Genomic DNA, 26,023 nt, shown 5'->3' with positions numbered 1-26,023 from the left:
ACCATGTTAGTTTGTTGGTGATGTGGACACCAAGGAACTTGAAGCTCTCAACCTGCTCTATTAAAGCTCCGTCGATGAGAATGGGGGCGTGCTCGGTCCTCATTTTCCTGTAGTCCACAATCATCTCCTTTGTCTTGATCACATTGAGGGAGAGGTTGTTGTCCTTGCACCACATGGTCAGGTCTCTGACCTCCTCCCTATAGGCTGTCTCATCGTTGTCGGTGATCAGGCCTACCACTGTTGTGTCGTCTGCAAACTTAATGATGGTGTTGGAGTCGTGCCTGGCCATGCAGTCATGGGTGAATAGGGAGCACAGGAGGGGACTGAGCACGCACCCCTGAGGTAGAAGCTAGGGTCCTTAGTTTATGGATGAGCTTTGAGGACACTATTGTGTTGAACGCTGAGCTGTAGTCAATGAATAGCATTCTCACATAGGTGTTGCTTTTGTCCAGATGGGAAAGGGCAGTGTTGAGTGCAATAGAGATTGCATCATCTGTGGATCTGTTGGGGCGGTATTCAAATTGGAGTGGGTCTAGAGTTTCTGGGATAATGGGATAACGGTGTTGATGTGAGCTATGACCAGCCAGCCTTTCAAAGCACTTAACGGCTACAGACGTGAGTGCTAAGGGTTGGTAGTCATTTAGGCAGGTTACCTTAGTGTTCTTGGGCACAGGGACTATGGTGGTCTGCTTGAAACATGTTGGTATTACAGACTCAGTCAGGGACAGGTTGAAAATATTAGTGAAGACACTTGCCAATTGGTCAGCGCATGTTCGGAGTACAGGTCACGGTAATCCATCTGGCCCTGCGGCCTTGTGAATGTTGACCTGTTTAAAGGTCTTTCTCACATTGGCTACGGAGAGCGTAATCACACAGTCGTCAGCATGCTTCAGTGGTGCTTGCCTCGAAGTGAGCATAGAAGTAATTTAGCTCATCTGGTAGGCTCGTGTCACTGGGCAGCTCGCGGCTGTGCTTCCCTTTGTAGTCTGTAATAGTTTGCAAGCCCTGCCACATCCGACGAGCGTCGTAGCCAGTGTAGCACGATTCAATCTTAGTCCTGTATTGACGCTTTGCCTGCTTGATGGTTCGTCTGAGGGCATAGTGGGATTTCTTTTAAGAGTCCCGCTCCTTGAAAGCGGCAGCTCTATCCTTTAGCTCAGTGCGAATGTTGCCTGTAATCCATGGCTTCTGGTTGGGGTATGTACGTACAATCACTGTGGGGACGACGTCATCGATTCACTTATTGATGAAGCCAGTGACTGATGTGATGTACTCCTCAATGCCATCGGAAGAATGCCGGAACATATTCCACTCTGTGCTAGCAAAACATTCTTGTAGCTTAGCATCTTTGTCATCTGACCACTTCTTTATTAACTGAGTCACTGGTGAATCCTGCTTTGGTTTTTACTTGTAAGTAGGAATCAGGAGGATAGAATTATGGTCAGATTTGCCAGATGGAGGGTGAGGGAGAGCTTTGTATGTGTCTCTCTAGAGTTTTTTCCCTCTGGTTGCACATTTAACATGCTGGTGGAAATGAGTTAAAACGGATTTAAGTTTCCCTGCATTAAAGTCCCGGGCCACTAGGAGCGCCGCCACTGGGTAAGCATTTTCCTCTTTGCTTATGGCCTTATACAGCTCACTGAGTGCGGACTTAGTGCCAGCATCGGTTTAGGGGGGTAAATAGACAGCTACGAAAAATATAGATAAACTCTCTTGTTAAATAGTGTGGTCTACAGCTCATCATGAGATACTCTACCTCAGGCGAGCAAAACCTTGAGACGTCCTTTATGTTAGATTTTGTTTACCAGCTGTTGTTTACAAATATACACAGACCGCCACCCCTTGTCTTACCAGAGGCAGCTGTTCTATCTTGTCAATACAGCGTAAAACCGGCCAGCTGTATTTTATCCATGTCGTCGTTCATCCACGACTCGGTGAAAAATAAGATATTACAGTTTTTAATGTCCCGTTGGTAGGATATTCTTGATCGTAGCTCGTCTATTTTATTTTCCAATGATTGTATGTTGGCTAATAGGACTGATGGTAGATTACCCACTAGTCGTTGGATCCTTACAAGGCACCCCGACCTACGTCCCTGATATCTCAGTCTCTTTCTCCTGCGAATGACGGGGATGTTGGCCTTGTCGAGTGTCTGAAGTAAATCCTTTGCGTTTCTCGTTAAAGAAAAAATCTTTGTCCATACGAGGTGAGTAGTTGCTGTCCTGATATCCAGAAGCGCTTTTCGGTCATAAGAGACGGTGGCAGAAACATTATGTTCAAAATAAGTTAGAAATAACGTGAACACACACAATAGCACAGTTGGTTAAGAGCCCGTAAAACGGCAGCCATCTCCACCTGCGCCATTCAGTCAGTCTTTTATTCTTTGATTTTGCACCAGCAGCCACTGCTGAGTCAAGTAGACATCAACAAAGATTAAAAAAATGCTAAACACCTTAGAGAATCTCTTTTGTTAAATAGTCTAATTCATTCATTCCACTGGTGTCCATTCTCAAAGGAGCAGAACAGTTGTAACTGACTCTATTAAGAAAGACAGCTGACCTATCAGAATAAAGAGAAATCACGTCTCTGAGCAGCCCCGAGATGGGAATAGAACTGCTGTTCCTCTGATCATATCAGTTATTTAACACTAGAAAACACCTCTTCTCTCTCCCTGCTCCCATTCATCTGACAGTGAAATTATGCAAAAGGACAGCTAGGACCACAATGGAAATAAGTGTTGTTTAATGCTTTCACGTGTTATCCTCTCTGGGATTTGTATTTTCTTAAGTGTAGGCCACAATCGTATATAAAAACAACAACAACAAATCAAATCAACTGTTACAGTAGCTTTTCAACCCCGTTGTTTCTGATTGATGCTTTCTATCCTCCCCGTACAGACGCCTCTACCAGAGTCTCAAGACCCTGAGCCTATAGAACCTAGCGCATCTATATCATCTATACCAGAGGACAGCATGGAGACGATCACCAAGACCCTACTACAAGGTATCAGCTGGCTCCACATTTCTACTCCACATCCTCTGTTCTAATTGGTTCAGATGAATCCTGAACTCTCTCTCCCCAGACCAGCTGGCCTTGCTAGCCAAAATAAACTCAACTTAATTTAAGATCACCTTTGGGATCAGCATGCATTGAGCGAACATTTACTTGTGTTGTATTACCTCAGATAGCTCCATTATGCTGACCATTATGACTACTATGAGGCACACTATTAGGGCGACATATTCCAGTGGTTAGAGCATTGGGTCAGTAACTGAAAGGTTGCTGGTTCGAATACCCGAGCTGACAAGGTGAAACATTTGTCGATGTACCCCTTGAGCATGGCACTTAACCCTAATTTGCTCCAGAGACGTTGTACTATTATGGCTGACCCTGTAAAACAACACATTTCACTGTCATATTGAATCTAGTTTTATTGGTCACGTGCACCGAATACAACAGGTGTAGACCTTTGCCTGAAATGCTTACTTACAAGCCTTTAACCAACAAAAAAAATAAGAGTTAAGCAAATAATCTGGGTAGCCGTTTCATTAACTGTTCAGCAGTCTTATGGGAAGGGGATAGAAGCTGTTAAAGAGCCTTTTGGACCTAGACTTGGCGCTCTGGTACTGCTTCCCGTGCAGTAGCAGAGAGAACAGTCTGTGACAATAAACATAATTTTTATATATTTTTGTACACATTCATTAACACATCAACATGTGTATGTTTGCCAGAGGTCAGCTTGGAGCAGCAGCAGCAGCATGGAGGTGATCCTAAAGAGGATATCTTCATCACAGACGTGGCGTACTGTGAACAGGCGGCCATCTTGTTGAAACAGGCCATGCTGCCACAGATACAGAACAACGGCCGGAAGAGGAAGGAGGACGGCACACTGCCTGTAAGAGACTCTCTCTCTCTCTTTCTCTCGCTCTCTCTCTGTCTCTCTTTCGATTTCTCTGGGCAACTTCATTCCACTTTCTCTATCTTCACACACTGGTGTCGCCTTACATCATTGAGAGCACTGAAACTCACACGGAAAAACACTTCTTGGGTTAATCCCCCTGTACAGTATGTTAGATAACAGTGTTATCGAATTATTTAGTATAAGACAAAGAAATGATGGTTTTATGTACATCTTCACTTCTAAGTACATATTTGTCTTTCTCACGCAGAGCGTGAAGGGAAACGCAGTGAGACACCTCCCTCATAATGTCATAGAACCGGGGTTACATTAAGTAACCTTAAATTCTATTTGAATTACTTGTTCGTTGTCTCACTATGGGGATATAACCAACTCCTTTAAAGCTCATATACTCTCCGAAGCCAAGTCTAGACAGGATCAACCCTCAGAAGTTCCGAGACTAAGCTCCATGTGCGTTAACGAAGGCGCAGTGACGTTGTCGGTAGAACCTCATGAAGTTCCCCAACATGCGTCATTACAAACCTTTTGAACAGAGACACCTTTGAACAATGCCCATGATGCAGCCATACCTCTGGTGGAGTGAGCCCTCAGGATCTCCGGAGGTGGTAAACCCTTGCTATTCTATGCCACTATAATAGCCTCCACTATCCAATTGGATAAACGCCGGTGAGAAATGGGTCTCCCTGCGTGGGGAGGTGCCCAAGAGACAGAGCTGATCGCTCTTTTGTAGGGCTCTCGTCCTGTCGGAAGTCGGAAGTTTACATACACCTTAGTCAAATACATTTAAACTCAGTTTTTCACAATTCCTGACATTTAATCATTTTAATCCTAGTAAAAATTCCCTGTCATAGGTCAGTTAGGATCACTACTTTATTTTAAGAATGTGAAATGTCAGAATAATAGTTGAGAGAATGATTTATTTCAGCTTTTATTTCTTTCATCACATTCCCACTGGGTCAGGAGTTTACATACACTCAATTAATATTTGGTAGCATTGCCTTTAAATTGTTTTACTTGGGTCAAACATTTCGGGTAGCCTTCCACAAGCTTCCCACAATACGTTGGGTGAATTTTGGCCCATTCCTCCTGGCAGAGCTGGTGTAACTGAGTCAGGTTTATAGGCCTCCTTGCTCGCATATGCTTTTTCAGTTCTTCCCACACATTTTCCATAGGAATGAGGTCAGGGCTTTGTGATGGCCACTCCAATACCTTGACTTTGTTGTCCTTCAGCCATTTTGCCACAACTTTGGAAGTATGCTTCCAAAGTTGTCCATTTGGAAGACCCATTTGGGGTCATTGTCCATTTGGAAGACCCATTTGCGACCAAGCTTTAACTTCCTGACTGATGTCTTGAGATGTTGCTTCAATATATCCACATAATTTTCCATCCTCATGTTGCCATCTATTTTGTGAAGTGCACCAGTCCCTCCTGCAGAAAATCACCCCCACAACATGATGCTGCCACCCCCGTGCTTCACGGTTGGGATGGTGTTCTTCGGCTTGCAAGCCTCCCCCTTTTTCCTCCAAAAATAACAATGGTCATTATGGCCAAATAGTTCTATTTTTGTTTCATCAGACCAGAGGACATTTCTCCAAAAAGTACGATCTTTGTCCCCATGTGCAGTTGCAAACCGTAGTCTGGCTTTTTTATGGCGGTTTTGGAGCAGTGGCTTCTTCCTTCTGAGCGGCCTTTCAGGTTATGGCGATACAGGATTCGTTTTACTGTGGATATCGATACTTTTGTACAGGTTTCCTCCAGAATCTTCACAAAGTCCTTTGCTGTTGTTCTGGGATTGATTTGCACTTTTCACACCAAAGTACGTTCATCTCTAGGAGACAGAACCCGTCTCCTTCCTGAGCGGTATGACGGCTGCGTAGTCCCATGGTGTTTATACTTGCATACTATTGTTTGTACAGATGAACATGGTACCTTCGGGCGTTTGGAAATTTCTCCCAAGGATGAACCAGACTTGTGAAGATCTACAGTTTTTACTGGGGTCTTGAAATCAAGTCAAGAAATTTGTGGAGTGGTTGAAAAACGAGTTTTAATGACACCAACCTAAGTTTATGTAAACTTCCCACTTCAACTGTAGATATGCAATGCATGCACTGGACACAAGAGGTGTAAATGCTCTTACCTCCATGGAGGAGAAGTGTGTTAGATGAAAGGCCAACAGCTCTAAAGTGAGGCGATTATAAGCACGACTGACTTTAGGCACAAAAGCGAGGTTAGGTTGTAATGTAACCTTGGATAAGCCTGGGGCAAAGCACAGACATGAGTGGTGGGCTGACAATGTGTGCAGCTCTCCTACCCGGTTGTAATGGTTAATAGTAATGTGGATTTAAACGAGAGAAATCAAATTTCCACGCATTCCAGCGGCTCGAACGGCGGCTGTGAAATGGCCTCAAGCATAACAGAAAGATACCAGGATGGATACCAGCTGTTGTGTGTTAGACGTAGGCGACACTTGACCTTCATAAAACAACAGATCAGGGAGAGATGGCAGCCAAATACACCTTTATAATGAAAAAAGGCTATTCCATTGTCCAAAAGGTCCTGTAGAAAGCAGAGTACCTCTAGAATGGAGCAAAGAAATTGAATTCTTAGTTTTTTCCCATGGGGCCTGGGTCTGCGGGGTATACAGAAGTTCAAGGCTTCACCCTCCTTCTTACGGATGTCACATTTCTGATGCATGTAAGTGACAGATGGACCAAACAGTAAACAGCGGGCACAAACGATTGGTCACTGCCTGGGGGATAGGACTCTAGAAAATCAGAAGGGAAAGGGAAAAATCTGTCATCTGCATGAGAGGGGGCAGGGTCAGGCACTATGTGAGCTGTGCCCTGATCCTCTCTGCAGCTGTGGACAGGCCCCTAAGCCGGTCTGGTTGCACCCTCTGGCGGCTTTTATAGAGAGTCACTCCCTATAGAAATCACAAGGCTCTGTACCCCTTGGCAAGGGGGAAAAAGAGCATTATATTTCTGGAGGTAAAGTGCTGTAAGCATGGTGTGGGAACAGTGCTTGGTGGCGACTGAATTTTACCTGCCCAGCCTTGGCTTGAACCTAAAGTGGTACAGAGGGGAGAGCTTTAGCTTGGGGGCTACTTGTGTCCAGTTACAACTAGCGTCATCTAGCCTGTCTCAATGCCATCTCATGGACCAGATCATAGAATTGGGACAAAGAAAATGGGTGCTAGATAAACTATGTATGAGGGTAGAAAAATGGGAACCGGCATTTTGCACCCCGACAGCACAAGCACAGGCGTCGTGACCACCTTACATGAAGCGGCACACGGCTAAGGAGGATGGGCCCTGTAATTCCTCCTGAGGTGCTCGCGATCTGCCTTGGCTGTCTCGTCCTGGGGGGATACAAACTCCAGTTCCAATGCCGACCACCGTCCTACAGAGGCATCTGGGTCACCTCGGTGGCAAATGGGGTGAGGTAGGATGCGCTCCGGTTGGAGATAGCCTTGCTCCTGAGCAAGGATGCAATCAGAAAGGTAGAGCCGCTAGAACAGCTAAATGGGTTCTACTCCACGTATTTCATAGTTCCAAAAAAGGATGACAGCTGTTGGCTGATCCTGGTCCTGAACAAATGTTTAAAGGAGCTCAAGTTTAAGATGCTCACGCCAGCGCGGGTATCAGGCAGTCTAGAGCGGCCAATGGTTCACCACGCTTGACCTGAAGGATGTGTACTTCACATTTCTGTTCTTCGAGATCAATGAAAGTACCTCCGGTTTGCCTTCAAAGGAGTGTTTTACGAATTTAATGTCCTCCCGTTCGGCCTCTCACTGTTGCCGCGTCCGTTCACAAAGTGCATGGACTCAGTCATGTTCTAAGGCATTCTAGTGCTGAACTACCTGGACAACTGGCTGGTGTGTGCTCACTCAAGAGAGCAAGCTACAGCAGACACAAAGATAATCTTGAAGCTCATTCAAGACCTGTGCCTCACCCTAAACAGGGAGAAGACCTGTTGATCGACTCAACTCTTATGATAGCACGTCTACCTCAGGTGAGATTGGAGAAGATACAGGCCTACAAAGACAAGCCGTGTCCGTATTAGAGTTACTTGGCCTACTCATGTCGGCTTCTCTGTTGATTCCGCTGGGCCTTCTTCACATCAGGCCACTCCAGCGATGGTTCCAATCTCACCATCTATACCAGAGACAACACAGACATTGTCAGCAAAAAATGCATGTGTGAGGACTCTGTTGAAATGGCACTCTCACTCCTACCTGTTAGAGGGAGTAACAATGAACAGAGTCCACCACAGGGAGCTAGTGTGCACCAATGACTTGCTAGCAGGTTGGGGGGCAGTCTTCAGAGGCATGGCAGCAAGCAGACTCTGGAGCTCCCCATGGAGTGGCAAGCAGATCAATGTGCTGGAGCTCAGGACAGTTCACCTGGCACCCCTGCCCTACTTGGAGAGGAATTTTTATTTGATCTTTATTTAACTAATGTAACGATCGTCGTGCAGGAAGGAAGAACTGGACCAAGGCGCAGCTGGGAGCGAACACATGTTATTTATTACAGACTGAAATAACACGGTCAAAACAGAGAATAAACGTATCGTTTCTGCTCCAACAAAAAGAGACAACAACCCACAAACATCGTGGTGGGAAAAGGAACTTAAATATGATTCCCCAATCAGAGGCAACTAGCGACAGCTGTCTCTGATTGGGAATCGACAGAACCCAACATAGAAATACGCCCCAAAGCAAGGCTATACCAAAAACATAGAAAATAAACTATAGAAATGCCACACCCTGACCAAAATAGAAGAGTTCACCTGGTCAGGGCGTGACAGTACCCCCCCTCCAACGGTGCGTACTCCCGGCGCACCAACCTAAAGTCTATTAGGGGGGGGACCCGGGTGGGCGCCTCACCCTCGGTGGAGGCTCTGGCCCCGGGCGTGTTTCTCCCCCTGCCTCCACCCTAGCCCTACCCCTCTGGCCCGGACTGGACCACGGTGGAGCGGCATGCTCAGGCTCCGGAGCGGAGCCGCCGACCGGAACAGGACTGGTCACCGGTGGACCGGACACAGGCCGTGCCGGACTGTGGACACGCGCCGTGGGCCTGGTGCGGGGAACAGGGACGGGCCGGACAGGACCGGGGACACGCACCACCAACCTGGTGCGGGGAGCAGGGACGGGCCGGACTGGACTGGGGATACGCACCACCGGCTTGGTGCGGGGAGCCGGGATGGGCCGGACAGGACTGTGGACACGCACCACTAACCTGGTGCGGGGAGCAGGAATGGGCCGGACAGGACTGGGGACATGCACCACTAACCTGGTGCGGGGAGCAGGGACGGGCCGGACTGGACTGGGGACACGCACCACTGGCTTGGTACGGGGAGCAGGGACGGGCCGGACTGGACTGGGGACACGCACCACTGGCTTGGTGCGGGGAGCAGGAATGGGCCGGACAGGACTGGGGACACGCACCACTAACCTGGTGCGGGGAGCAGGGACGGGCCGGACTGCACTGGGGACACGCACCACTGGCTTGGTGCGGGGAGCAGGGACGGGCCGGACTGGACTGTGGACACGCACCACTAACTTGGTGCGGGGAGCAGGGATGGGCCGGACAGGACTGGGGACACGCACCACTGGCTTGGTGCGGGGAGCAGGGATGGGCCGGACAGGACTGTGGACACGCACCACTAACTTGGTGCGGGGAGCAGGGATGGGCCGGACAGGACTGGGGACACGCACCACTAACCTGGTGCGGGGAGCAGGGATGGGCCGGACTGGACTGTGGACACGCACCACATTCGCCCGGCAAGGGCGAGGTGCTGGCACAGGACGTGCTGGACCGTGACCAGACACCGGCGACACAGTGCGCATAAGCAGCGCCGGATATCCTGGACCGAGGAGGCGCACTGGAGGTCTGGAGTGCACAGCTGACATCACCCGTTCTGGCTCAACGCCCACCTTAGCCTGGCAAGTGTGGAGCGCTGGCACAGAACGCACTGGGCTGTGCAGCCGTACTGGAGACACAGTGCGCGTCCTCGGCGCAGGATACATCGGACCGAGAAGGGGCACCGGAGGCCAGGAGCGCTGAGCCGGCACAACACGTCCTCGCTGAACACTCCCCCTAGCCCGGCAAATGTGGGGCGCTGGCACAGAGCGCACTGGGCTGTGCAGGCGCACTGGCGATCCCGTGCGCACCTCTGCCACCCAAGGCTTTTCCTCCACGCTGTCCCTACGCAGGTCCTCCAGGACCTGCCACATCTCTGCCTCCTCCTTCGCCGTTATCCCCCACGAGAGCAGTGGTCTGGGCTCTTCCTCTGCCCTTCCGGACCACCCCATTAGCCCCCCCAAAAAAATGTCTTGGGGGTGTCTTCCGGGCCTCCTCGACCGCCGCCTGCGACTCCTTCCACCGGCTGGCATCACCTCCTCGACCTGGGAATCCTTCCGCCAGGGTCCTTTCCCCGACATGATCTCCTCCCAGGTCCAGAACTCCTTCCCCTCGCGAGCCCATCTCTCGCGCTCCTTATCCTCCCGCTGCTTGGTCCTGGTTCGGTGGGGTGTTCTGTAACGATCGTCGTGCAGGAAGGAAGAAGTGGACCAAGGCGCAGCTGGGAGCGAACACATGTTATTTATTACAGACTGAAATAACACGGTCAAAACAGAGAATAAACGTATCGTTACTGCTCCAACAAAAAGAGACAACAACCCACAAACATCGTGGGGGGAAAAGGAACTTAAATAGGATTCCCCAATCAGAGGCAACTAGCGACAGCTGTCTCTGATTGGGAATCGACAGAACCCAACATAGAAATACGCCCCAAAGCAAGGCTATACCAAAAACATAGAAAATAAACTATAGAAATGCCACACCCTGACCAAAATAGAAGAGTTCACCTGGTCAGGGCATGACAACTAATCAAGTCAGTTAAGAACAAATGATTATTTACAATGACTGCCTACACCGGCCAAACCCGTACGACACAGGGCCAATTATGCGCCGCCCTATGGGACTCCCAATCACCACCGGTTGTGATACAGCCTGGATTCGAACCAGGGTGTCGGTAGTGACGCCTCAAGCACGGAGATGCAGTGCCTTAGACCACTGTGCCACTCGGGAGCCCATATCCTGGTCAGATCAGACAACACCACAGTAATGGCATATATCAATCACCAGGGGGATCTTCCTGAGACTCCTACCCTACGAGGCATTACCTGTGGTGAGACACAGAAGGAGCAATTTAAATGGAACTCGTTAAGTAAACACACAAGTAAACACACAAGGCCAACAATATCTTTGTTTTCATTCTTTGAGTTATAGGCATTGCATACAGAGAGAGAGAGGACAACAAACTGTTGTTTCTGATCCCTTGCTTATATTCTCTATCCCCCCCACACACACACATACAGAGGATGACCTGCCCTCAGTGTCGTCTGGGTGTGACTCGTATCCAGGACCTGTCCAATCAGGACATGAAGAAAGTTCGTCAGCTGGCCCTCATCGAAATGACAGCGCTCTGCGACCTACTGGAGCTCGACGTGAAGAGACACAAAACCTGCAAGAGGAAGATACTAGGTATGTGAACTCCCTGTAACATGACATGAACGCATGCACACCACATGCCTCTCCTGTCTCTGCTGCTAAACGCATGTGTCAAGCCCTAGGAGAATGCAAAGTTGTATAGGATTGCAATGCTAACCTTTCTCTCGCTCTCTCATTCAAAGAGAGCGCCCTGTATGGGGTTCCCCTGGCCACGCTGTTGGAGAATGATCAGAAAGTCAAGCCCACTGCCACCACTCCTCTCATCCTGCAGGCGGTAAGCTAAACAGCTCTAGTTAACATCATCCCATTTGTAGTATCTACTGTATATTGAAAACATATGCAAGAGCATGATGACCTGCATGACTGCTGTTGTTCTTAGGTTTATTTCTATTTCTCTCTCTCCTCTACAGCTGCTCTCTTTTCTGGAGAAGAGAGGAGTAGACTCAGAAGGCATTCTGCGGGTTCCAGGCTCTCAGTCCAGAATCAAGGTGAGATCATTTCAGAATGAACAGACACTTTTTTCACAATCATTCATATCCTTCCTGTCCCTTTCTTGGCCATGGCATATTCTGAGTATTCATATGGAAGGAAGGAATATGACTGAGAAAATAGCACACAGAACTACACCTATTGTTTACTGAATCTTGTCTGTTTTGTCCCATGTTTTTATTAGAAGTTGCAGCAGGATCTGGAGCAGAACTTCTACAGTGGAGGATTCAGTTGGGAAGAGGTCAGCCCTAACGATGCTGCAGCGTTAGTGAAGAAGTTTATTAGAGAGCTGCCTTCTCCACTGCTCACCACAGAGCACCTCAACACATTCAGCGCTGTCAGGGGTGAGCCAGAGCAACAACAAACCATACACCAGCTTGTTCCTCTCACGCGAGGAATTTCATACACGGCATCATCTCCATGTGCACCAAGACGTGTGCTGATTCACCGGTCATCAGTTAGTCAGAGTAACACGATCATCATGATGTAGCCTGTGATTACTCAGGCCTTCACAGACCTGCATACCGTGCATATAGCATGGCAACGTGTCTGAGTGTCATTACTGTATCGACAGCGGAATATAACCCAGCATGCTCAGTCACCCAACCCGTAGTGTGCATGGTCATAGCTATCTAAGCATGAAACATAATTACCTAAGTCTTTATTACTGTATCGATAGCGGAATATAAAAACGCTTATCTCTTTTGTACTTAGTACTTAAAGGTCTAAGAGAAGATCAACAACTTAATAGCCTTGAAGCTCTTCTAATGTAATGTGCTAATAATGCAATTGCTTCCTGTACCATTTCACGTCATTAAAGAAATGATGTAATGATAGACTACCAAAATAAATAACGACCTGACTGATGATGACTAGCTAGGCCTTTAGCTTGTGAGGTGAATCTTTATCATTTTTAGATACCTCTTTATCTGCAGATCAGATCATTGTTGAGCTAAAGGAGAGGAAATTAGAGTTCAGATCTATTTATTTAAAAAGAATAATATATATATATATATATATATATATATATATATATATATATATATATATATATATACAGTACCAGTCAAAAGTGTAGACACAACTGCTCATTCCAGGGTTTTTCTTAATTTTTTACTATTTTCTACATTGTATGAAATAACACATATGGAATCATGTAGTAACCAAAAAAGTGTTTAACCCTCCTGCTGTGTTCTGTTCGAATTGGACCGATTTACACATTTTCTCTCTGAAAAATGTAGTTCATTTAATCTGATTGTCATAACCATGACTTTGTCCACACAGGGCATCTGAACACACAAAATACATTTAGATGATTCTCATTACATTTTGGGTGTTTTATTTAACTTTATTTATTTAACACCTGTGGTGTTCCCGGTCAAAAATGACTGGTCATTAGAAATGAATGGGTGAAACTACAATTAGTGTATAAAATTGAGTTCAGGCACATGCCCGTTAATCAGATGGACACACTTCCTCTCCCAGACCCCCACATGCATGTGTGTTTGAGCACACACACACACCTCACTCCAATTCTTGGCTTCCATGGCAACCCCCACAGGAACCTTTCCCCAATAGAATCTTTCCCCCACAGGAACCACACCTGCTGGCATTCTCACAAACAATCTCAACATTGTTTCAATAATATATAGAACTTTTCTCACAGCTCTGGTATATAAAGCTTTTTTGAGGCCTTGCTCACAATTCATTCTGTGGCAGCACAATGACCAAACAATATATTGTACGTGAGGCTCTTGATCATATCTTTGATCATGACAATGGTGAGGAGGAGAGAGTCCTTGTTAAACTTTGACACAAAATAGTCTGTGATAAATAGCACAATACAGTATGTTTCATCTGAGTACTTGTTATAGTCAAAATAATCCATACATTATGCTTTTTTTTACTCAAAAATGAGTTGTATGAGCTCAGGTCAATAAGGCCTACAGGCCATAGATAGCAAATAGAAGTTCAAAACTTGTAATGTTCACAAGAACTTAAGTTGATAAAAAGATCTAACACGACATTAGGTGATAATATATGTATTATTATGGATTTATAATCGCTATAATGGGGCGGTGATTTTGGACTGGGAACACAGAATTAATTAAACATGAAACGAACACAACAGGAGGGTTAACAAATCAAAAAATATTTTATATTTGAGATTCTTCAAAGTAGCCACCCTTTGCTTTGATGACAGCTTTGCACACACTTGGCATCCTCTCAACCAGCACCATGAATGCATTTAAATTAACAGATGTGCCTTGTTAAAAGTTAATTTGTGGAATTTCTTTCCTTCTTAATGCGTTTAAGCCAATCAGTTGTGTTGTGACAAGGTAAGGGTGGTATACAGAAGATAGCCCTATTTGATTAAAGGCCAAGTCCATATTATGTCAAGAACAGCTCAAATAAGCAAAGAGAAACGACAGTCCATCATTACTTTAAAACATTAAGGTCAGTCCATGTGGAACATTTCAAGAACTTGGAAAGTTTCTTCAAGTGCAGTCGCAAAAACCATCAAGCGCTATGATGAAACTGGCTCTCATGAGGACCGTCACAGGAAAGAAAGACCAAGAGTTACCTGCTGCAGAGGATATGTTCATTAGAGTTAACCGCACCTCAGATTGCAGTAACAGAGTTCAAGTAACAGACACATCTCAATATCAACTGTTCAGAGGAGACTGCGTGAATCAGGCCTTCATGGTCGAATTGCTGCAAAGCCAAGAAACACGAGCAATGGACATTAGACCGGTGCAAATCTGTATTTGGTCTGATGAGTCCAAATTTGAGATTTTTGGTTCCAACCGCCATGTCTTTGTGAGACGCAGAGTAGGTGAATAGATGATTTCTGCATGTGTGGTTCCCACTGTGAAGCACGGAGGAGGTGTGGGGGTGCTTTGCTGGTGACATTGTCTGTGATTTTTCTAGAATTCAAGGCACACTTAACCAGCATGGCTACCACAGCATTCTACAGTGATACGCCATCCCATCTGGTTTGCGCTTAGTGGGACTATCATTTGTTTTTCAACAGGACTATTACCCAACACACCTCTAGGCTGTGTAAGGGCTATTTGACCAAGAAGGAGAGTGATGGAGTGCTGCATCAGATGACCTGGCCTCCACAATCACCTGACAACCCAATTGAGATGGTTTGGGATGAGTTGGACCGCAGAGTGAAGGAAAAGCAGCCAACAAGTGCTTAGCATATGTGGGAACTACTTCAAGACTGTTAGAAGAGCATTCCAGGTGAAGATGGTTGAGAGAATGCCAAGAGTGTGCAAAGCTGTCATCAAGGCAAAGGGTGGCTACCTTGAAGAATCTAAAATATATTTTGATTTGTTTAGCACTTTTTTGGTTACTACATGATTCCATATGTGTTATTTCATGGTTTTGATGTCTTCACTATTATTCTACAATGTAGAAAATAGTAAAAAATAAAGAAAAACCCTTGAATGAGTAAGTTTGAATTAACTTTTGACTGGAACTGTATATGAAATTATATTCTGAGTTTATTGAACAGATAGAGAGAGAGAGACTGTGTCAAAGGGCAGTAGGTCAGATTCAAACCTATGCTGACACTGCATGTGTGCCAGAAGCTGCGTCATTACCCCGAGACCAGCCAGGCCACAGTTCAGATGTACAGTATTATGCTTCCTTCACACTCTGCCTTTCTGTTGATTGTTTTCTGTGTTGTTTTATACATACATTTCTGTCTGTTCAGTTCATTCACACCTCATCCTCTGTTTGCTCTACAGAAATAGCATACTGATAGTAATTCTCTGTCCTCTCCTATCCAGACATCCCTGAGCTGAAACAGAAGCTACATGTTCTGAACCTTCTCGTTCTTCTTCTGCCTGAACCCAACAGAAACACACTAAAGGTATGTTGATGGATTTCAAACTGAGGAAGAGCAATAGAGGTTTGTTCATACAGTCAACTCCTAATAAATACATTGGCTCGGGACTGTGATTGCATGCACTCAACCAGAGAATGTATTTGAATTGGAAGTGGCTACTAAAGGGTTTAGTAGGTAGTAGGCTTAAGTTATTCCGTGAGGTAGCCAAATGTCTATAGCGATGCACTTGAAATGTCATGCACATCTTAAACTTTCACCCTTACAGCACCTTCAGAAAGTATTCACACCTGTTGACTTTAAAAAAAATAAAAATGTGTTACAGACTGAATTTAAAATGGATTAAATATATATTTTCTGTCGCTGGCCTACACACAATACCCCATAATGCCAAAGTGGAATTATGTTTTTAGAAATTTTTACAAATGAATAAAATTGAAAAGCTGAAATGTCCTGAGTCAATAAGTATTCACACCTTTTGTTATGGCAAGCCTAAATAGGTTCAGGAGTAAACATTTGCTTAACAAGTCACATACATAATTTTTTCAGAACTACCTCATCTCTGTACCCCACACATACAATTATCTGTAAGGTCCCTCACTCGAGCTTTGAATTTCAAACACAGATTCAACCACAAAGACCAGGGATGTTTTCCAATGCCTTGCAAAGAAGGGCACCTCAACAGACGTTGAATATCCCTTTGAGCATGGTGAAGTTCTTAGTTACACTTGGGATAGTGGATCAATACACCCAGTCACTACAAAGATACAGGTGTCCATCCTAACTCAGTTGCCGGAGAGGAAGGAAACCGCTCAGCGATTTCAACATGAGGCCAATGGTGACTTTAGAAGAGTTACAGAGTTTAATGGCTGTGATAGGAGAAAACTGAGGATGGATCAACAACATTGTAGTTACTGCACAATACTAAACTAATTGACAGAGTGAAAAGCAGGAAGACTGTACAGAATAAAACATAATCCAAAACATGCATCCTGTTTGCAATAAGGCACTAAAGTAATATTGCAAAAAATGTGGCAAAGCAATTAACTTTTTGTCTCGAATACAAAGTGTTATGTTTAGGGCAAATCCAATACAACACTTTACTGAGTACAACTCTCTATATTTTCAAGCATGGTGGTGGCTGCATCATGTTATGGGTAAGCTTGTAAACATTAAGAACTCAGGAGTTGTTTAGGATGAAAAATAAATGGAATGGAGCAAAGCAAATTCCTAGAGAAAAATCTGGTTCAGTCTGCTTTCCACCAGACACTGGGAGATGAATTCACCTTTCAGCAGGACAATAACCTAAAACACAAGGCCAAATCTACACTGGAGTTGCTTACCAATAATACAGGGAAAGTTCCTGAGTGGCCGAGTTACAGTTTTGACTTAAATCTACTTGAAAATCTATGGCAAGACTTGAAAATGGTTGTCTAGCAATGATCAACAACCAATTTGACAGAGCTTGAAGAATTTTGAAAATAATAATTGGCAAATGTTTCACAATCCAGGTGTGGAAAGCTCTTAGAGACTTACCCAAAAAGACTCACAGCTGTAATCACTGCCAAAGGTGCTTCTACAAACAATTGACTCAGGGGTGTGAATAGTTATGTAAATTAGATATTTCTGTATTTAATTTTCAATAAATTTGCATAAATTACTAAAGACATGTTTTCACTTTGTCATTATGGGGTATTGTGTATAGATGGGTGAGAAAAAACAACATTTAATCAATTTGGAATTCCGGCTGAAACACAAACAAAATGTGGAATAAGTCAATGGGTATGAATCTTTTCTGACAGCACTGTACATAACATAATGTAGGAGGGGCATTAATGATATGTCATGTCTCGCTGACATAATATAATCTGTAAGTGTGCGTTAACTCCTCCACGTATGGCATGAGAGGGCACTCTGTATCTAGCTTATATATATATATATACATACATATACCGGAAGTTTACATACACTTAGGTTGGAGTCATTAAAACTCGTTTTTCAACCACTCCACAAATTTCTTGTTAACAAACTGTAGTTTTGGCATTCAGTTAGGACATCTACTTTGTGCATGACACAAGTAATCTTTCCAACAATTGTTTACAGACAGATTATTTCACTTATCATTCACTGAATCACAATTCCAGTGGGTCAGAAGTTTACATACACTAAGTCGACTGTGCCTTTACACAACTTGGAAAATTCCAGAAAATGATGTCATGGCTTTAGAAGCTTCTGATTGGCTAATTGACATCATTTGAGTCAATTGGAGGTGTACCTGTGGATGTATTTCAAGGCCTACCTTCAAACTCAGTGCCTCTTTGCTTATCATGGGAAAATCAAACGAAATCAGCCAAGACCTCAGAAAAAAATGGTAACCTCGACAAGTCTGGTTCATCCTTGGGAGCAATTTCCAAATGCCTGAAGGTACCACGTTCATCTGTACAAACAATAGTACTCAAGAATAAACCACATGGGACCACGCAGCCGCCATACCACTCAGGAAGGAGACACGTTCTGTCTCCTAGAGATGAACGTACTTTGGTGCGAAAAGTGCAAATCAATCCCAGAACAACAGCAAAGGATCTTGTGAAGATGCTGGAGGAAACCGGTACAGAAGTATCTCTATCCACAGTAAAATGAGTCCTATATCGACATAACCTGAAAGGCCACTCAGCAAGGAAGAAGCCACTGCTCCAAAACCGCCATAAAAAAGCCAGACTACGGTTTGCAACTGCAAAGTACAAAGATCGTACTTTTTGGAGAAATGTCCTCTGGTCTGATGAAACAAAAATAGAAAGTTTTGGCCATAATGACCACCGTTATGTTTGGAGGAAAAAGGGAGAGGCTTGCAAGCCAAAGAACACCGTCCCAACCGTGAAGCATGGGGGTGGCAGCATCATGTTGTAGGGGTGATTTGCTGCAGGAGAGACTGGTGCACTTCACAAAATAGACGACATCATGAGGTAGGAAAATTATGTGGACATATTGAAGCAACATCTCAAGACATCAGTCAGGAAGTTAAAGCTTGGTCGCAAATGGGTCTTCCAAATGGACAATGACCCCAAGCATACTTCCAAAGTTGTGGCAAAATGGCTTAAGGCGAACAAAGTCAAGGTATTGGAGTGGCCATCACAAAGCCCTGACCTCAATCCTATAGAAAATGTGTGGGCAGAACTGAGAAAGTGTGTGCGAGCAAGGAGGCCTACAAACCTGACTCAGTTACACCAGCTCTGTCAGGAGGAATGGGCCAAAATTCACCCAACTTATTGTACAAAGCTTGTGGAAGGCTACCCGAAATATTTGACCCAAGTTAAACAATTTGAAGGCAATGCTACCAAATACTATTTGAGTGTATGTAAACTTCTGACTCACTGGGAATGTGATGAAAGAAATAAAAGCTGAAATAAATCATTCTCTCAACTATTATTCTGACATTTCACATTCTTAAAATAGAGTGGGATCGTAACTGACCTAAGACAGTGAATTTTTACTAGGATTAAATATCAGGAATTGTGAAAAACTGAGTTTAAATGTATTTGGCTAAGGGGTATGTAAACTTCCGACTTCAACTGTATATACCTTCACATATCTAGGCCACTTTTAGCTGACACATTTAATGGATGACTCAAAGTATCTAATCCAGTTTAAAGTATAAACGTTTGTTAAGCTCCTGCGTTGATGGTTTAAAAAATGTGTGAACATTGTTTTTTTTATTAGAATTATATTGCTCCCCAGAAGGGAATATCCAGTGTATGTCAGAGAAAAAAAACATCTCCCCATGGTTATCACCATTCAAACCAACCACATCAATCTCAACAATGACAAAATATCAACGTTGACAGGCTCTGTTGGAGTTTCTGAGTAAGGTGGTGTCCAGAGAGAGGAGGAACCGTATGAACCTGTGGGCCGTGTCCACCATCATGGCCCCTAACCTGTTCCTCCACAAAGCCGTGCCCTCCCGCCTCACTGACGGGGGGCCAGGGGTGGAGAAGGGACAGGCCGAGAAGGCTGCTGACATCATGAGGCTCCTCATACGCTACCAGGACTTGCTCTGGACCGTAAGTTAAAGACCTCCAGGCTCTACCACCAACATCTAACAAAACACAATACAACATTCATGTATCGTTGTAATCTTCTTCCTCCTTAGCATCTAGGATGGGTGGTAGATTCACGTTACGCAACTCACACTTACTGTAAAGAAAATGCCGTCCAACACCTGAACCGGGTGAATTCATGAAATTGCTTCTCCCTTATAGATCCCTAACTTCCTGATGAGCCAGGTGCGAAAACTGAATGAGAACCGTAACCGGAGGTACCAGTTCTACGACCGACGCATCAAGAACCTGCTGAGGAAAATACACCAGGACAGCAAGGACAAACCTGACAAGAACTCATCAGAGGTAGGCTCTCAACTGGCCAGGATGTTAATTGTGGAGTTGGTTGGGAGAAGAAGACCCTGGGCCCTTGTCACTTGTAAAGATTTTTAATCTCAACGAAGGTCACCCATATAAAGGATGTGAATAAAATAAGCAGAAGACTGCATGTCGCTCTGGATGACTGCTAAATGATGCAAATGTAAAATGTCAGAAAGATTGGATTATTTTCCCCTCCCTCATCTCCCCCCACCAGCCGTGTCGTACAGTGAAGATCCAGGTGGGAGATCTGATGAGCAGCACCATGGAGGTGCAGGTTAACATCAGCTCTAGGGCGTCAGACCTGCTGGCTCAGTTCCACAGGGACCTCTGCAGCTCCAACAACACCAAGAGGTACAGTACACTACAATCAATCAATCAATCAATCAATCAATCAAATGTATTTAGTTTAAAGCCCTATAGACCAACACACAATTTTAGAAAACTAATGCTTCAGAAATACTGCATTGCCTACTCACTGGGTAAAAATGAAGAATGTGGAAGTTTTGAAGGTGTTTAACAGAATCAATTGCATCTGTTTGTTCTTTATCATAGGAACGGTTCGGTATCCCACCCGGACTGTGCCATCTATGAAGTGGGAGGAAATATCGGTAGGTACCACAACACAAGCCTTTGCTCCGTAGTGAGACTATTTACCAGACCTGGCTTCAAATACTATTTGAATTCTATCAAATACTTTGAGTGTTTGCTTTCTTTCTATTGGTTCAATTTCAACAGGCAAGCTCAATCAAGCACAGCTAAATACATGATTTAAAATAGCATTGAATCCAGGTTTGCTATCTTCTCAGGCTGAGAGCCACATTGGAAAATTACATGAGTGACTCTGACATTTGCATGTCTTTCTGCTCATTGAACCGATTGCGCTGGCCAGGTCTTACGCAATGAACTGGATACAGAGAAGGGGCATAGAGAGGGGGAGAGACCGAGAGAGGGGGGAGCAGGTGGGGGGAGAGCGAGCCATCTGTGTGCATCTGCAGTTATCGGAGCAGACAAATTCTTACACATGTATCTACTATGTGATACTGTGCTCTCACAGACCCAACCACTCATACACACTACTTCCTTTGTACGTGCATTCACGGAACTTAACCATTCACATGATTGCACCAGGGGCAAAATTGGCACCTGCTTGGTCAGTAAAGCAGAAAACACTGTTTCAAACTGTTTTCAGCATCTCTCTCGCAGAAGACATTTTAGCTCAATGACAGTAACCTGTCACATGCGCCGAATACAACACGTGTAGACCTTACAGTGAAATGCTTACTTACAAGCCCTTAACCAACAATGCAGTTTTAAGAAAATACCCAAAAAAAAGTAAGAAAGAATAACGTATGATTAAAGAGCAGCAGTAAATAACAATAGCAGGGCTATATACAGGGGGTACCGGTACAGAGTCAATGTGGAGGCTATATACAGGGGGTACCGGTACAGAGTCAATGTGCGGAGGCACCGGTGTCGAGGTAATCGAAGTAGTATGTACATGTAGGTAGAGTTATTAAAGTGACTATGCACAGATAATAACAGAGAGTAGCAGCAGCATTGCGGGGGGGGGGGGGCAGTGCAAATAGTCTGAGTAGCCATTTGATTAACTGTTCAGGAGTCTTATGGCTTGGGGGTAGAAGCTATTTAGGAGCCTCTTGGACCTAGACTTGGCGCTCCAGTACCACTTGCCGTGCAGTAGCAGAGAGAACAGTCTATGACTTGGGTGGCTGGAGTCTTTGAACATTTTTAGGGCCTTTCTCTGACACCACCTGGTATAGAGGTCATGGATGGAAGGAAGCTTGGCCCCAGTGATGTACTGGGCCGTACGCACTATCCTCTGTAGTGCCTTGTGGTCGGAGGCCGAGCAGTTGCCATACCAGGCAGTGATGCAACCCGTCAGGATGCTCTCGATGGTGCAGCCTTAAATCCTTTTGAGGATCTGAGGACCCATGCCAAATCTTTTCAGTCTCCTGATAATAGGTTTTGTCGTGCCCTCTTCACGACTGTCTTGGTGTGCTTGGACCATGTTAGTTGTTGGTGATGTGGACGCCAAGGAACTTGAAGCTCTCAACCTGCTCCACTGCAGCCCCATCGATGAGAATGTCCTCTTTTTCCTGTAGTCCACAATCATCTCCTTTGTCTTGATCACGTTGAGGGAGAGGTTGTTGTCCTTGCACCACACGGTCAGGTCTCTGACCTCCTACCTATAGGCTGTCTCATTGTTGTCTGTGATCAGGCCTACCACTGTTGTGTCGTCGGCAAATTTAATGATGGTGTTGGAGTCGTGCCTGGCCGTGCAGTCATGAGTGAACAGGGAGTACAGGAGGGGACTGAGCACGCACCCATGAAGGGCCCCCTGTGTTGAGGATCAGTGTGGCGGATGTGTTGTTACCTACCCTTACCACCTGGGGGTGGCCTGTCAGGAAGTCTATGATCCAGTTGTAGAGGGAGGTGTTTAGTCCCAGGGTCCTTAGCTTAGTGATGAGTTTTGAGTTTTGTGTTGAAACGCTGAGCTGTAGTCAATGAACAGCATTCTCACATAGGTGTTCCTTTTGTCCAGGTGTGAAAGGGCAGTGTGGAGTGCAATAGAAATTGCATAATAATCTGTGGATCTGTTGGTGCGGTATGCAAATTGGAGTGGGTCTAGGGTTTCTGGGATAATGGTGTTGATATGAGCCATGACCAGCATTTAATGGCTACAGACATGAGTGCTACGGGTCGGTAGTCATTTAGGCAGGTTACCTTAGTGTTCTTGGGCACAGGGACTATGGTGGTCTGCTGGAAATGTGTTGGTATTACAGACTCAGACTGGGAGAGCTTGAAAATGTCAGTGAAGACACTTGCCAGTTGGTCAGCGCATGCTTGGACTACATGTCCTGGTAATACGTCTGCCCTGCAGCCTTGTGAATGTTGACCTGTTTAAAGGTCTTACTCACATCGGCTGCGGAGGGCGTGATCACACAGTTGTCCGGAACAGCTGATGCTCTCATGCATGTTTCAGTGTTACTTGCCTCGAAGCGATCATAGAAGTTATTTAGATAGTCTGGTAGGCTCGCGTCACTGGGCAGCTCTCGGTTGTGCATCCCTTTGTAGTCTGTAATAGTTTGCAAGCCCTGCCACATCCGACGAGTGTCAGAGCCGGTGTAGTACGATTCGATCTTAGTCCTGTATTGATGCTTTGCCTGTTTGATTGTTAAATTACAAAATCTGTCCCTCAGTTTTGAATCAGCCTTGTGTTGTTCTGTTCTGTCCTATAGGTGAACACTGCCTAGACCCAGAGACCCATCTCCTGGACCTGTACAACACCAACCCCAGTGGGGAGTGGGTCATCAAACTGAAACCACTGGTCACCACCAGGGGGCTGCACCAATAAGAGACAGCCGCAGGCGAAGGGAGAGACCAGTAGGTATCATCAAGAGCCAGCCAGAGGAGGAGGGAGACCAGGAGGAGAAAGCTGCTGCTGCTGTTAAAAAACAAACCACCTCAAGACTGAGCCCTCTCTCCCCCTTTCCTCTGCTCAATGCAGGGAAGACCAGACTAGGAGGAGCAAAGCAGAGAGAGACAGAGAGGGAGAGCTACTGCTCAAAAACACTCCACCTCCGCACCTTCAGATGGAAGAGAGGCTGAGGCTGCTTCTTGGCTTGTCAGCTCTCAGCCAATCACCTCCCAGCATCCGCAGGAACCCAGATGGGGATCTGATGCACCGCTGCCTACAACAGCAGCCACAGAGTCTCTCTCACTCCCTCTCTCTCACTCTCTCTTTCTTTTTTCTAGCTCTCCATTCCTTCTACTCAGACATTTGATCACAAAAGGAATGGGAGTGGAACATGTACAGTATATCTGTTTTCCTTTTTTGTCTCTTTCACAGGGGGACAGTCAAAGACTCTAATGAGCTGATAGCCCCATGTCCTGTCCCTTGTGTATGACTTTGGCTCTGTTCTTTCTGGGGCCTTTGGGCCCTGTCCACGTAGACTCTCAATAAGAGCCCTAATCAGATCAGAGGAGAGAGATCCTTCTTCTCTTTAAGGGATCAAAGGTCAGCCTTTAAGACATTACTACTGGACCTCTAAAGGGAACTGTTGTTTAATAACAGAGAGTGAAGCTGGACTTCGTTTCTGTTTTCTCATGTTTGTTTTTGATGAATGAAGGATTTTAAGTATTGAATCTGGCGATGGATTGATTGACTATTTATAATTGATTGGATGTGTCTATCTGTATGTAGGTGTATGTAGTCATGAATGTTGTCCTTTGAAATGAATAGGTATGTTTGTTGCTAAAATAGTTAGCAACATAAGTCATGTGAGCTCATCCAGTTTTTGGGGGGGATTTTACAGTGTTCTTGCTCTTATACAGTACCTTTGTTGATGAGTTGTATTTTGATGCACCTCCGCATCCCGCTTTTTCTATTTCTATTACCAATTTGTCATCCGTTCCTCTTTAAAATACATTTCATACAGTTCCAGTCAAAAGTTTGGACACACCGACTCAAGTGTTAAACAAATCAAAATATGTTTTGTATTTGAGATTCTTCAAAGACTGTTGGAAAAGCATTCCAGGTGAAAATGGTTGAGAGAATGCCAAAAGTGTGCAAAGCTGTCATCAAGGCAAAGGGTGGCTACTTTGAAGAATCTCAAATATGAAATATATTTGTATTTGTTTAACACTTTTTTGGTTACTACATGATTCCATATGTGTTATTTCATAGTTCTGATGTCTTCACTATTATTCTACAATGTAGAAAATAGTAAAAATAAAGAAAAACCCTTGAATGAGTAGGTGTCCAAACTTTTGACTGGTACTGTATATGAAATCTATTAATAGTGTTTACACATTTTGATGATGCTCAGATGTTAGAAACAGTATGCACCACCATCAGTGGAGGCTGTTGAGGGAAGGACGACTCATAGTAATAGCTGGAATGGAGCTAATGGAATGGTATCAAACAAATGGAACATATGTGTTTGATGTATTTGATACCATTCCATTTATTCCTATCCAGCCATTACCACGAGCCTGTCCTAAGGTGCCACCAACCTCCTGTGACCACCATGTACATTATCTTCCACAACATGACAACCTACCATGAATTTACAGTGGGGTCTGAAATTATTGTCACCCTTGATAAAGATGAGCAAAATTGACTGTATAAAATAAATAATTCAAATACTGAGCTGTATTGTATACTGAAAAAATTGGGAAATTATATTATTTTATAGTAATAGAATTGTTCAGAGAACGAGATTTTGAGTAACAAATAATATTATAACCATTTATTTGTGGATTTTGATGTGTGCTTGAGGTTATTCTCTTGCTGGACGATCCACTTCCGGCCAAGTTTCAGCCTCCTAGCAGAGGCAACCAAGTTTGGGCTAAAATGTCCTGGTATTGGGTAAAGTCTATGATTACGTTGACCTGAACAAGGGCCTTAGGACCAGTGGAAGCAAATAACCCCATAACATCAAAGATCCCCCACCATATTTTACAGTAGGTACAGTGCCTTCGGAAAGTATTCAACCCCCTTGATTTTTCCACATTTTGTTGAGTTACAAAGTGGAATTAAAATGTATTTCATTTTTTTTTATATAATCTACACAAAATACTCTAACGTCAAAGTGTAAGAAAAATTCTAACATTCTTTTTTAAATCTATGAAAAATAAAACTAATATGTCTTCATTAGATAATTATTCAACCCCCTGAGTTAGAAACACCTTTAGCAGCAATTACAGATGTGAGTCTTTTTGGGTAATTACACATGTGTAAGAGCTATGCACACCTGGATTGTACAACATTTGCCCATCATTCTTAAAAAAATGATTCAACCTCTGTCA

General features: G+C 44.7%; 1 protein-coding gene across 3 annotated transcripts in view; it reads left to right on the top strand.

Annotated features, from left to right (window-relative positions):
* The window catches only part of arhgap40 (Rho GTPase activating protein 40), a 34,016-nt gene extending 10,011 nt beyond the window's left edge, over window positions 1-24,005 (top strand). For 2 of the 3 annotated variants that reach the window (XM_029695016.1, XM_029695014.1), the window contains exons 4-15: window positions 2,898-3,003; window positions 3,732-3,895; window positions 11,302-11,467; window positions 11,617-11,708; window positions 11,845-11,922; window positions 12,108-12,267; window positions 15,724-15,806; window positions 19,622-19,837; window positions 20,036-20,179; window positions 20,409-20,545; window positions 20,747-20,802; window positions 23,452-24,005. In XM_029695016.1, the coding sequence (XP_029550876.1) occupies window positions 2,898-3,003; window positions 3,732-3,895; window positions 11,302-11,467; window positions 11,617-11,708; window positions 11,845-11,922; window positions 12,108-12,267; window positions 15,724-15,806; window positions 19,622-19,837; window positions 20,036-20,179; window positions 20,409-20,545; window positions 20,747-20,802; window positions 23,452-23,567 (1,518 nt within the window). In that variant the 3' untranslated portion in view covers window positions 23,568-24,005. The remainder of the gene's footprint in view (window positions 1-2,897; window positions 3,004-3,731; window positions 3,896-11,301; window positions 11,468-11,616; window positions 11,709-11,844; window positions 11,923-12,107; window positions 12,268-15,723; window positions 15,807-19,621; window positions 19,838-20,035; window positions 20,180-20,408; window positions 20,546-20,746; window positions 20,803-23,451) is intronic. The other variant, XM_029695015.1, reaches the window with a different exon arrangement.
* The last annotated feature ends 2,018 nt before the right edge of the window (window positions 24,006-26,023 follow it).

Source organism: Salmo trutta, chromosome 16 (assembly GCF_901001165.1).
Source record: "Salmo trutta chromosome 16, fSalTru1.1, whole genome shotgun sequence".
In the NCBI taxonomy this organism is placed as follows: domain Eukaryota; kingdom Metazoa; phylum Chordata; class Actinopteri; order Salmoniformes; family Salmonidae; genus Salmo; species Salmo trutta.
This window is presented reverse-complemented; position numbering and strand designations above follow the sequence as displayed.